Source organism: Pimephales promelas, chromosome 21 (assembly GCF_988280905.1).
Source record: "Pimephales promelas chromosome 21, fPimPro1.hap1.1, whole genome shotgun sequence".
NCBI classification, from domain to species: Eukaryota; Metazoa; Chordata; class Actinopteri; order Cypriniformes; family Leuciscidae; genus Pimephales; species Pimephales promelas.
The window spans coordinates 576750-591482 of record NC_142789.1 but is presented as its reverse complement, the minus strand read 5'-3'; the positions used below and the strand labels follow the sequence as shown (position 1 = coordinate 591482).

Sequence of the window (14733 nt, the reverse complement as noted above, 5' to 3'; positions counted from 1 at the left end):
ATATAAAGTCAGAATTGTGAGATATAAACTCAGAATTGCGAGATATAAAGTCAGAATTGCGAGATATAAAGTCAGAATTGTGATATATAAAGTCAGAATTGTGTGAAATAAAGTCAGAATTGCGTGATATAAAGTCAGAATTGCGAGATATAAAGTCAGAATTGTGAGATATAAAGTCATAATTGTGTGAAATAAAGTCAGAATTGCGTGATATAAAGTCAGAATTGCGAGATATAAAGTCAGAATTGTGAGATATAAAGTCAGAATTGTGAGATATAAAGTCAGAATTGTGAGATATAAAGTCAGAATTGCGAGATATAAAGTCAGAATTGCGTGATATAAAGTCAGAATTGCGAGATATAAAGTCAGAATTGTGAGATATAAAGTCAGAATTGTGAGATATAAAGTCAGAATTGCGTGATATAAAGTCAGAATTGCGAGATATAAAGTCAAAATTGTGAGATATAAAGTCAGAATTGCGTGATATAAAGTCAGAATTGTGAGATATAAAGTCAGAATTGCGAGATATAAAGTCAGAATTGTGATATATAAAGTCAGAATTGCGTGATATAAAGTCAGAATTGCGAGATATAAAGTCAAAATTGTGAGATATAAAGTCAGAATTGCGTGATATAAAGTCAGAATTGTGAGATATAAAGTCAGAATTGCGTGATATAAAGTCAGAATTGCGAGATATAAAGTCAGAATTGCGAGATATAAAGTCAGAATTGCGTGATATAAAGTCAGAATTGCGTGATATAAAGTCAGAATTGCGAGATATAAAGTCAGAATTGCGAGATATAAAGTCAGAATTGCGTGATATAAAGTCAGAATTGCGAGATATAAAGTCAGAATTGTGATATATAAAGTCAGAATTGCGAGATATAAAGTCAGAATTGTGATATATAAAGTCAAAATTGTGAGATATAAAGTCAGAATTGCGTGATATAAAGTCAGAATTGCGAGATATAAAGTCAGAATTGCGAGATATAGTCAGAATTGTGTGATATAGTCAAAATTTCGAGATATAAAGTCAGAATTGTGAGATATAGTCAAAATTTCGAGATATAAAGTCAGAATTGTGTGATATAGTCAAAATTTCGAGATATAGTCAGAATTGTGTGATATAGTCAAAATTTCGAGATATAAAGTCAGAATTGTGTGATATAGTCAAAATTTCGAGATATAAAGTCAGAATTGTGTGATATAGTCAAAATTTCGAGATATAGTCAGAATTGTGTGATATAGTCAAAATTGCGAGATATAAAGTCAGAATTGTGAGATATAAAGTCAGAATTGCGAGATATAAAGTCAGAATTGCGAGATATAAAGTCAGAATTGTGAGATATAAAGTCAGAATTGTGAGATATAAAGTCAGAATTGTGAGATATAAAGTCAGAATTGCGAGATATAAAGTCAGAATTGTGAGATATAAAGTCAGAATTGTGAGATATAAAGTCAGAATTGCGAGATATAAAGTCAGAATTGCGAGATATAGTCAGAATTACGAGATATAAAGTCAGAATTGTGAGATATAAAGTCAGAATTGCGAGATATAAAGTCAGAATTGCGAGATATAAAGTCAGAATTGTGAGATATAAAGTCAGAATTGTGATATATAAAGTCAGAATTGCGTGATATAAAGTCAGAATTGTGAGATATAAAGTCCGAATTGCGTGATATAAAGTCAGAATTGCGAGATATAAAGTCAGAATTGTGAGATATAAAGTCAGAATTGCGAGATATAAAGTCAGAATTGTGAGATATAAAGTCAGAATTGTGAGATATAAAGTCAGAATTGCGAGATATAAAGTCAGAATTGTGAGATATAAAGTCAGAATTGCGAGATATAAAGTCAGAATTGTGATATATAAAGTCAGAATTGTGTGATATAAAGTCAGAATTGTGAGATATAAAGTCAGAATTGCGTGATATAAAGTCAGAATTGCGAGATATAAAGTCAGAATTGTGAGATATAAAGTCAGAATTGCGAGATATAAAGTCAGAATTGTGAGATATAAAGTCAGAATTGTGAGATATAAAGTCAGAATTGCGAGATATAAAGTCAGAATTGTGAGATATAAAGTCAGAATTGCGTGATATAAAGTCAGAATTGCGTGATATAAAGTCAGAATTGTGAGATATAAAGTCAGAATTGCGTGATATAAAGTCAGAATTGTGATATATAAAGTCAGAATTGCGTGATATAAAGTCAGAATTGTGAGATATAAAGTCCGAATTGCGTGATATAAAGTCAGAATTGCGAGATATAAAGTCAGAATTGTGAGATATAAAGTCAGAATTGCGAGATATAAAGTCAGAATTGTGAGATATAAAGTCAGAATTGTGAGATATAAAGTCAGAATTGCGAGATATAAAGTCAGAATTGTGAGATATAAAGTCAGAATTGCGAGATATAAAGTCAGAATTGCGAGATATAAAGTCAGAATTGTGAGATATAAAGTCAGAATTGTGAGATATAAAGTCAGAATTGCGAGATATAAAGTCAGAATTGCGAGATATAAAGTCAGAATTGTGAGATATAAAGTCAGAATTGTGATATATAAAGTCAGAATTGCGTGATATAAAGTCAGAATTGTGAGATATAAAGTCCGAATTGCGTGATATAAAGTCAGAATTGCGAGATATAAAGTCAGAATTGTGAGATATAAAGTCAGAATTGCGAGATATAAAGTCAGAATTGTGAGATATAAAGTCAGAATTGTGAGATATAAAGTCAGAATTGCGAGATATAAAGTCAGAATTGTGAGATATAAAGTCAGAATTGCGAGATATAAAGTCAGAATTGTGATATATAAAGTCAGAATTGCGTGATATAAAGTCAGAATTGTGAGATATAAAGTCAGAATTGCGTGATATAAAGTCAGAATTGCGAGATATAAAGTCAGAATTGTGAGATATAAAGTCAGAATTGCGAGATATAAAGTCAGAATTGTGAGATATAAAGTCAGAATTGTGAGATATAAAGTCAGAATTGCGAGATATAAAGTCAGAATTGTGAGATATAAAGTCAGAATTGCGTGATATAAAGTCAGAATTGCGTGATATAAAGTCAGAATTGTGAGATATAAAGTCAGAATTGCGTGATATAAAGTCAGAATTGTGATATATAAAGTCAGAATTGCGTGATATAAAGTCAGAATTGTGAGATATAAAGTCCGAATTGCGTGATATAAAGTCAGAATTGCGAGATATAAAGTCAGAATTGTGAGATATAAAGTCAGAATTGCGAGATATAAAGTCAGAATTGTGAGATATAAAGTCAGAATTGTGAGATATAAAGTCAGAATTGCGAGATATAAAGTCAGAATTGTGAGATATAAAGTCAGAATTGCGAGATATAAAGTCAGAATTGCGAGATATAAAGTCAGAATTGTGAGATATAAAGTCAGAATTGTGAGATATAAAGTCAGAATTGTGAGATATAAAGTCAGAATTGCGAGATATAAAGTCAGAATTGTGAGATATAAAGTCAGAATTGTGAGATATAAAGTCAGAATTGCGAGATATAAAGTCAGAATTGCGAGATATAGTCAGAATTACGAGATATAAAGTCAGAATTGTGAGATATAAAGTCAGAATTGCGAGATATAAAGTCAGAATTGCGAGATATAAAGTCAGAATTGTGAGATATAAAGTCAGAATTGTGATATATAAAGTCAGAATTGCGTGATATAAAGTCAGAATTGTGAGATATAAAGTCAGAATTGCGTGATATAAAGTCAGAATTGCGAGATATAAAGTCAGAATTGTGATATATAAAGTCAGAATTGCGTGATATAAAGTCAGAATTGTGAGATATAAAGTCAGAATTGCGTGATATAAAGTCAGAATTGCGAGATATAAAGTCAGAATTGCGAGATATAAAGTCAGAATTGCGTGATATAAAGTCAGAATTGCGAGATATAAAGTCAGAATTGCGAGATATAAAGTCAGAATTGCGTGATATAAAGTCAGAATTGCGAGATATAAAGTCAGAATTGCGAGATATAAAGTCAGAATTGCGTGATATAAAGTCAGAATTGCGAGATATAAAGTCAGAATTGTGATATATAAAGTCAAAATTGTGAGATATAAAGTCAGAATTGCGTGATATAAAGTCAGAATTGCGAGATATAAAGTCAGAATTGCGAGATATAAAGTCAGAATTGCGTGATATAAAGTCAGAATTGCGAGATATAAAGTCAGAATTGTGATATATAAAGTCAGAATTGTGAGATATAAAGTCCGAATTGCGTGATATAAAGTCAGAATTGCGAGATATAAAGTCAGAATTGCGAGATATAAAGTCAGAATTGCGAGATATAAAGTCAGAATTGTGATATATAAAGTCAAAATTGTGAGATATAAAGTCAGAATTGCGTGATATAAAGTCAGAATTGCGAGATATAAAGTCAGAATTGCGAGATATAGTCAGAATTGTGTGATATAGTCAAAATTTCGAGATATAAAGTCAGAATTGTGAGATATAAAGTCAGAATTGCGTGATATAAAGTCAGAATTGCGAGATATAAAGTCAGAATTGCGTGATATAAAGTCAGAATTGCGAGATATAAAGTCAGAATTGCGAGATATAAAGTCAGAATTGCGTGATATAAAGTCAGAATTGCGAGATATAAAGTCAGAATTGCGAGATATAAAGTCAGAATTGCGAGATATAAAGTCAGAATTGTGAGATATAAAGTCAGAATTGCGAGATATAAAGTCAGAATTGTGAGATATAAAGTCAGAATTGCGAGATATAAAGTCAGAATTGTGATATATAAAGTCAGAATTGTGAGATATAAAGTCAGAATTGTGAGATATAAAGTCAGAATTGCGAGATATAAAGTCAGAATTGCGAGATATAAAGTCAGAATTGCGAGATATAAAGTCAGAATTGTGAGATATAAAGTCAGAATTGTGAGATATAAAGTCAGAATTGCGAGATTATTTTAGCGCAATTATTTTTTTATTTTTTTTATTCATTGGTGGAAACAAGCTTCCATACTTCTCTCTGCCAAATTACTCATTCATTTGAGACCTGGCCTTCTGAGGGCAACAGCAGAAAGGAATTGTGGGTAATATTCAGCCCTTGTCCCTAAGGAAGCTGAAGGAATAATCATAAATACTGAAAGGAAGTTTTCAGTCAATGAATGTGTTTAATGTACATGCCAAGAAAGTGGTCTTTATTTCTCCTTTCTCCCTATTCAGCCCTCTCTCCTTTTCTCTGCACCTCACAGTGGCCATCTTCCTGAAGGACGATTACTTTGTGCGAGGAGCCGGGCTGCCGGGCCGCTTCAAAGCGGAGAAGGTGGAGTTCCACTGGGGCCAGAGCAACGGGTCGGACGGCTCGGAGCACAGCATCAACGGCAGGAGATTCCCTGTGGAGGTGAGCCTCCGCTAATCTCTCTCCCACGTCTGCTCCATATCTAAACAGACCGGCTCCACCAACTCACAACGCCAGCTTTATTTTGCCAACTCTTTTTTAAATTACACTCTTACTTGGGACTCTGTCTTAAGAGCGCTCAAGCAATGTTTGAAGAATGCTATCAGTTTCAGACCGCCCCAGGTTTGTGATGCGTAGGGGATTTGGCCTTTGTGGCCATGATTAAAGAAAGAAGAAAAGTCTAGATTAAAATGGTGCATTGCAATAAATATATAAAGGTAACTTTTTGGGGGAGTCGCACCACATGACATTATAAGCTTGACTTGGTAGCACTTTACTTGAAGGGGTGTGCATAAGACTGGCATGACCATCTTCGTAACCATGACATGACATATTGAATATGAAGTAGGGTTTATGCATGTTTATGATAACTTTTGCTCAATAATGACATTTTGAATGCAAATATGACATTGTTTAAGATGTCTTTGTCATGAAATCTTGACATTAAATGAAGTTAAACAGTCATGTGGTTGGCTTTGTCATTGGCTGTCATGAGGCATTATTACTGTGTCATGAATATATTCGTGTCCTCAACTACAGTGGTACTAATTGAGTTTGTCATTAAAGAGTTATAATGTCTTCATGACAGCCATAAACATGATAATGAAACCAATAAAGCTAGGTGGTTTCTTAAGTTTGATCATTAATCTGCTGTGTCATGTTTATGACAGCTTGTGTTGTCTTAGTAATGTCATGACAACGACACTGACAGGTTATGATGTATTGGTTTATGTCAAGACATCTCAAACAATGTCATATTTGCACTCAAAATGTCATAACTGAGCGAATGACACTTAATGACAGTTGTCATAAACATTAATAAATGTCATGTCGTGATTATGAAGGTGTCATGTCAGTCTTATGCACACCCCTTTACATGAGAACGGTCAAACGATCTGATATTTTAAGATAATTTCTGCATTGATCTTGACTGATGTACTGATGTACTCTTAAGTTTCTGCTGAGGTCCTTTTCTGTTTCTTCATATTGGCCTTGTGACTTTGATTTAGCAGACAAAAGCTGAAGCAGTTTAGACTTTTAGGACTTTTGACTTTATGCTCTCAACATGAATTTTAATTCAGAAATTAAAAACATGTTCATCATAGAAGAGTTACAGTATATTCACATCAGTCAGTGTACTGCATTTTAAATAAATGAGCAGAAAAGAAGAGCATCAGGTCATTGACCCACAGTGTAAAATGAGCTTAATCTGGAAAAGCCTGAAGACGAGAGGAGGAATGTTTGTCCGTCTGGTATAGAAGTGTGTAAAGGGCGTTCCTGTATCGATTGAACAGAGCATTATGGAGACGAGCTCTCTCTCTCTCTCTGTCTTGGGTCTGTTTGCAGTTCTGAATCATCATTATGGCCGCCTGGCATTTCTCATGCACACTCGAGACCGATTTTATCACCCAGCCTCAAATATGCAAGTGATCAGAGTTTTGCATGTCTTTCGACCTTAAGTGCAATTAATATTGTTTGATTTGGTGGTCGTAATTTTATTGCCCTCCCACCCAACCTAATTAAGAGAGTAATATATGTGTTCGTCGGCCGGGATTAGCGTCCCTCGTGTTGGCAGTTTGATGTGGCTGGGTGTGATGATGTCATCACAGTGTAAATCACATTGGCACGTCCATACCAGCTGTGTAGATATTGTTTTCATTTTTAATAAATCAAAACAGCACAAACCACATAGTCTAACAGATTCTTGATGGAACGACCCTTATGATGAGCCAATGCTTATTAGTGAATCTATACAGCACAACCAGTACATTTTAAAAAAGGCTGGGTTGTTTCAACCCAAATTTGGGTCAAATATGGACAAACCCAAATGTTGGGTTAAAAATGCAATTAAAAAAATTACAGTTGAAAGTTGAAGTTGGGTTAGTGTACATTTTTAACCCAACATTTGTGTTTGTCCATATTTGACCCAAATTTGGGTTAAAAAAACCCAGCATTGGTTAGAGTGTATAGTCCAACTTATACCCAATGAGTCCAATTATTTTAGTGACGCGAAACCATACACTCTAAAAAATGCTGGTTTATTTTAACCCAATTTTGGGTCAAACCCAGCTGTTGGGTTAAATTTATAAATTGCATTTTTTTTTAATCCAACAATTTGGTTTGTCCATATTTGACCCAAAATTGGGTTAAAACAGCCCAGCATTTTTAGAGTGTACAGCGTTCCCATCTAATCCTACCAATCCCAAACAACTGACGAGTATGAACCTTTCCCTTTATTGGTGAATCAAAACGCCACTCCCTTCTTAGTGGATACAGCACAAGTACAAGCCCAAAGTATGCTAATATACACATTTTCAACTATCCATTTTATAAATTTGCATTTGCAAGCACAGTCTTTGCAAGTGTTTCCTTCAAGAAAGGATAATCGTGTAGCTTCAGAGCCAAATAGAGCTGTTTTCAGTGAGTCTCACTCGAGCGATCTGTGTTTAGGTTCCTGTGATGTCTGTTTGACTCGTTTGGTCTGTCACTTTTAGTGTGTCGTAGTGGATGTGAGTTGAGCCTGGAGCTCAGAGAATGTAGATGAGGCTGCTCTTTTCACTCTGCTGAATAAAGAAAAGACAAAGAGACAGACGTAAGAAGCAGAAGAGAAACACTAGCGTTAAGGTTACCCACAAGACCGAGTTGAAGTGAAGTGTGGCCTGTTATGAATTAGTCTTCATCAGCCAAAAAACACGCTCATTAACGAAACAGATTCGAGTCAGAGAGCTAATTAAGGCCATCCGCAGTGGAGCTGTGTGGTTCTCCTGGCGTGACGTCACGTGTTTTCTTCTCTCAGACACACAGCATCACCTGTGCATTACAGCCATTCACAAAAACATGCATTAAACACGAGCGGTTTCCTTATAAAGTGGTCGTGACATGATGTTGTCACGAGGCTGTAGACTGAGAGAAGAGGGCTCATTAAACTGAATTAATTACACTAATCAGAACCACTGAAGTTGTTGCTGTTGTTTTGGTTGCTATTGTGTTTTTTTTTATTCTCTTTGAGGGAGATTTTTTCAAACCACAAATCTCAACTCTTAATATGCTGGATTTGAATGATTAAAGTCACTTCATAGTTTGTAACTAAATGAAACCAGAATGACTGCTGCACGTTTCCAAACGCAATAGTGGTGTTTCCTTCCTTTTGAACTGATCTGGGGCCTGTACCATCAAGCTGGTTTAGGTGGCTAGTCGGGTTATGTTTCAGTTCAGTTTTCACGTAATTCCAAACTTCACGAGGCTGGCGACGACATTATGTGTTCAAATACAATCAACATGCTCCACAGCGCCACCCAGTGTTTTTAATTAGAACTGTGAGTAAGGATTGGGATTTATCACGGATTCACAGCGTTTACTTCCAGCAAAGCAACGTAGTCAAATTCAAATAGTATTTTATTTTTTCAAATAATAATTACAGATCGAACATTGTTTTACTGACATCAGGTGCTGTCATGAGAAGTGTCCCACACAAGAGCTGTGGTTTGCAGACAGTTATAAGACTTATTGTCACAAATACGTCTTTTACTTTGTGAACTCATTGTCCCTTCGGCTCAGAGAGCTTCAATACATTTAGTCAATTATTTTGTTTATTGGTCTAATTGTGGTTTCTTTTTCTAATAAGGCTTACATCATTCGGTTAATTATATTGTGCTTCATTCCCACCCTTCTGAATTATTTTGTACTGATAAGGAGTCTTAAAAGGTATTAAATTGATATACCATGATATGATACCCTGCTGGGGTTTAGGCCCCATGAACTTGGACCAATCAGCTGTGAGCATAGTGTCACATGTCTGAGTGAGGCGATAAAGTCACTCCACTTGTTTCGACTCCAAATTAAAGGTCACCGCAGCAAATGATTTTTAAAGACAAAATCTTCTGGCTTTTAGTAATGCTTATTTAGAATAATATTTTTATATGATTTAGATATTATTTATGTAAGAATGCTACCCATTATAGATCAAACATGTACAATTTTTTTGTTTATCAATTATTATTATGCACAGTTTAAATGAATATAGATAGATAGATAGATAGATAGATAGATAGATAGATAGATGGATAGATAGATAGATAGATAGATAGATAGATAGATAGATAGATAGATAGATAGATAGATAGATAGATAGATAGATAGATAGATAGATAGATAGATAGATAGATAGATAGTTAGATAGATAGATATGCTTTAGAATCAATAGGTAAAGCTATGAAGTGGAGGGAGCAAGATATCTTGGCCAAAAAATAGTTCAACAGAGTACAACATAGACACTTTTTAATTAATACAATGCAACTAATTAATAAAGCATGCCCACAGATTCATAAGGCATGGGAACAAATTCTTAATTCACAATATCTATTTTTTTGTGCGATTGAATGATTTATATTAATGACTCGCACATGAAGGCAGGCATTTTTATGAGACATGTTGGTGAAAATCAAGATAACATGGCCACAAATTAATAATATGTTGATCTAATTCCCTCAGTTTAGTTCAGTTGTGGCCACGATTGAACAATTCAAACGAGGGAACAAATTAGCACGACTTCAGAAAAGACAAATACGGGACGATCGTGGTTCTTTCCTGGAAAATAATGAGGGACACTCAAAATATTTGTCCCGTATCACGTCATTTCAGGTTCGTATGTGTTTAAAAGGTTCTCCGGCATAAAAACATGTGTTTTGCTTGACCTATTTACATACAATTTTATTCTAAAACGAATTTTAAGGTCATACAAAAAAATTTTTACGTTAAACATATTTAAAATAATAGCATTTATCTGAAATAGATAAGTAAGTGGCATTAGTCCTACACTGCATTTGAAAGAAATGAAAGTAATAGCCTACTTTTATTCAGCAAGGACACATTCAATTAATCAAAACATTTATAACGTTACATACGCTTTTTATTTCAGATAAATCTCTTTTTTTTTACATTAATAATAATCAGAAATGTTTCTTGAGCAGCAAATGACATCAGCGTATTATTCCCTTCATGTTTTCTTGCGTGGCTGGATGTCGGACTCGTGAACGATCACGAGTATTTTTATAACCGTGACTTTTGCGCGTTTGGCCGTTCGTCCCCATGGAAACGCAGTATCAGGACACCGAAACACTGAACGGATCTTCAGAAACGGCGGTTAGCGTCGTCGCGTAGACAGTAAATCCGGGGGTTTTGCCTTGCGACGTCATCACCGGAAACTGTAATAACTTTCTGTTAGGCTTCTGATTGGCCAACGTGGCTGTACAGTTAGGATGCTAAAAGCGGCTTTTGTTTATATTGACGGTTTGGATCAGTCAGTGTGAGCCAGACAAATGTGGAAGTTGTTTATTTGTTTGTTGGTCTCATATCTGCACAGAGTAATATTAGATCGTCACACAGTGCCAGCGCTCTGCATACAGATCAGTCCTCCAGCAAGCGTTCCTCATTGGTCGCCCGGCCCTGTTAACACAACAAGTTTTTTTTTATGTTTTTGTTTTTTCAAGTGTGGCAATTACTTTAGTTTTAGCTGGAGAGTCGGCTGAGGTAATTAAACGCCGGCCCTGTGGAGGGCTGTTCAGATCCTGACCGACGGCACGGCACCCGGTGGCCCTCGACTTCAATCCGAGAGCTGCCAGATCACTGTCATTATCACCGGGGAGAGCGCTCTCCATCCTTCACTCTCCGTCAAGCGGACCCTCCAGATGCATGCTAATCCAGGGGCTTCACGCCGCCCACAAAAGGCCTTTCTCTTGTGTTTTGTTGAGCCGAAAACACAAACTTGAGAGATTTAGGAAAGGAACACATCGGTCTTTACTCGGATCCGCGTTCATCTAGCCCATCTGATTAGAAGTACTCAACTTTTGGGGAAATAATCATTTTAAGGCAACAAGTAGCCGGTCAAGTAACATGACTGTGTTCGGAAGCATCTGCCAACCAGTTTCGTCAATGTACACGCAGTTTGTGTCCATCTAACAGCCTTTGGGGCTCATGAATATTAATTAGCCACCCAATCAATATTCATGAGCTAAGCTGATGGTTTATACTATTCCCTTCTTAGATCACTTCTGTGCCTCTGATGATAAGTATGTGAAGCGAGCGAGCGGACTTCAGGTGGTTTTGATATGTTATTTTCAACTAGACATCCATCCACTTATTTTTATGTGCATTTTGGGATATCGCTGGATGGGAACGCATAAATTCTTTAAAAAAACAAAAATAAAACGTATGCATTCAATTGAGACAGATGCATTCTATCCGATAAGGAAACATGCATATAATCTATGACGCAAACATTTACCAATTATCATCAAAAAGTCACGTGACTGCATGATGGGACGGCGCGAACCGATCTCGTTACACACGGTCTGAAGTGTTGTTTTGCTTGTTCTGAGTAAAGTCTGCCGTCAAAGTGGTCATTTAGCAAAGTTATCGGGCTATATACAGTGGCCTCTCCTACTTTTCTTAGTGATATTTAGTGCCAGTTTATCAGGAAGTGATGATTTCACTCTCTTTGATTTACTGGATGGAAACGGTTCTTTATCTTCTAATGTCTTATGTGATATTCTAAATTTTGTGCATATGGTTCGATTTTTGTTCATTTATTTAGCTTTTCTATTTTTTGTTGATATTTCTTTGATGCTAGAATATGAATTAAGCCCAAACCGGTCCTGGAGGATTGTCCCCCTAATCAAACACACCTGATCAGCCATTATCACATGGGTTGGCACACTTTCAGAAGCAGATTTTGCTGTGCTTTAATGGGCTTGTACACTGTCATCATGGTAAACTCTCCAAGAAGCTCCATCTTTTGGCGATATCAATCACAAGTTGACTAGTGGTTCAGACAGCCAACCGAAAAATCTGTATGAATATATGTTGTTTTTTACATAACTGGATGTCTTAATCCTGGTTCTCAAGTGTTCATTACACTCTAAACAATACTGGGTTGTTTGAACCCAAATTTGGGTCAAATATGGACAAACCCAAATTTTGGTTAAAAAAGGCATTTCAACTTTCAATTTCAACTGTACATTTTTTAATTGCATTTTTAACCCAACATTTGGGTTTGTCCATATTTGACCCAAATTTGGGTTGAAACAACCCAGCAGCATTGATTAGAGTGTAGTACTCTAAACTGGTTGTGTCGGATAAAGGAGACATCTCAGATGGGGGACCTACAGGAACAAGGTTAGCAAGCGCTGAAGTAGACTTTGATAAAGACAGAAATTCACCCTTCATGTCTTTCTATTCCTCCTGAAGCGGTTTGCTCACTCACACATGCTAAACAGCCTGAGGAGGCCGGAGAGAGAGAGAGAGAGAGTTGACGGGGTGTGTAAGAGATGAGCTGTGACAGATGTCTGTCAAATGACACTTCTACACACACCGAAGGCAATGGACCAAAGGAACGCCGGTTGAGTTTGTCTAGTCTAGCGCCTCCTGGTGGACGTGCAGATGGTCACGTTAATAAACCCCAGCACCCGCACATCAACCAGAAGCCATTTTTTAAAGGGATTTTCTTATTACTATGATTTTTCTTCCCTGAAAGTGTCTGGATGTCAGAAAATATTAAAGTCAGAGGTGCCAACCTTGGTGGAAGGATCCCAAATCTCACCCGGCACTTAGGTAATCGACATGACATGCGTCTGCTTTAAGACTTTTAGACCGAGCAGAACATCTGCCAGCCGGTTGCATCAGCAGTCAGCCGAACCACGGAGCGATGAAGTCGGAAACGGCTCGCGTCCACTTCCCCGAATCACTCGTGGCTACTGGGGGAATGTTACATCACCTGATTATTATTCATGAGCCAAGCTGATGAGGTTCATGTACCACATCGACGACAAGAGACAAGTCAACAACTCGGGACAGGAAGTGAGATCAAGGAACATTAGATTGCGTGACGTTTGTAAAAATTGTTCCAATTTTAAATAACCTTTCTATTTGAATATTTTCAGCATAATTTCTCCAGTCTTCAGAGTCAAATCAATCTAATATGATTATTTGAAAATATTTCTTATTTTGTTACATTTTGAAAAAGTTTTTGCTGCTTAATATTTTATGGAAACCATCATACACCATTCAAATTTTTGGGGTATGTTTATACATATATACAGTATATACAGTATATATACGTATATATATAATATTAAGCAGAAAAACAATATTAACAATAAGATGAACCATTAATAATAAATGAGCATCAATAATAATTGATAATAACTGAGAATCAAATCGGTATATGAGAGGGATTTCTAAAGTATTAAAGGAGTAGTTCACTTTTAAAAAAAACTTGTGCTGATAATTTACGAGTGAACGAAAATCATAAAATGAACGAATCTTTTTCAGAGTCATTTGGTTCATTCAATGAACGAAATGAACCAATTGACTCATTTTGATGATCGAGTTCGAACAGGAGAGTCACGAACGCGCATCACAGAACAGAGCAAGGCGAGCATTTGTGCTTATAAAACTTAAAATTTGTTATTTATTTATTAAATGAGCGATCGTTTCGCTTGATAAGACCCTTATTCATCGTCTGGTGTCGTTTAAAGCCCTTTGAACAGTTTGCACTGAAACTGTCTTTTGGACCTTGAACCGTTTGGTCCCCATTGAAGTCCATTATATGGAGAAAATCCTGGAATGTTTTCATCAAAAACCTTCATTTCTTTTCCACTGAAGAAAGAAAGACATGGACATCTTGACATCTTGTTTTTTGAAAAATGAACTACTCCTTTAACGTCTAAAATAGTGGCTAACTTGACATTTCTAACTCCACCTCCAAAACCAGGATCCAGATGTCGGACTTCTCCGTGATTCACGCTCGCACGTTTCCCAGGAGCCCTTGCTGCTGTGGTGTCTCGGGTCTGGTTGTGTTTTTCCTGACAGATGAAGGCAGCAACAGCTTTACCTGCGCTCCCATGAATACTCATGAGGGAAGCCGTCGGCGTTTCTCTGCGAAATGCGGCACTCATTTTCTCAGAGTCATCTTGATGAATGATTTATGATTTACAAGGCCTGCCATTTAGTAATTGTTCTCTAATAAGAGCGCTGAATGGCATGATTAAGTGCAGCCCTGCTGCGTTCAGGCCGGCTGTTTTAACTGTAAATCTGTGTTTAGTATGCCAGTCACATTCGGAGAGGCGTAGGATCTTCAATCAGGCGGGCATCAGCCTCCATGCAGCATTTATCCTGATAACACTTATATTGCTGTCTGAGATCACACACACTTGCTCACGCTCCAGCGTGGCTAAAGGCCCTTTATTTCCTCATGAATAAGTCAGGCGCCACAAAAATCGACTCCT

At 36.4% G+C, this 14733-nt stretch overlaps 1 protein-coding gene across 3 annotated transcripts in view; it reads left to right on the top strand.

Moving 5' to 3' along the window:
* ptprga (protein tyrosine phosphatase receptor type Ga) overlaps positions 1–14733 on the top strand; it is a 281085-nt gene that overhangs the window by 176330 nt on the left and 90022 nt on the right. For all 3 annotated transcript variants that reach the window (XM_039656230.2, XM_089125112.1, XM_039656229.2), the window contains exon 4: positions 5244–5392. In XM_039656230.2, coding sequence (XP_039512164.2) covers positions 5244–5392 — 149 coding nt within the window. The remainder of the gene's footprint in view (positions 1–5243; positions 5393–14733) is intronic.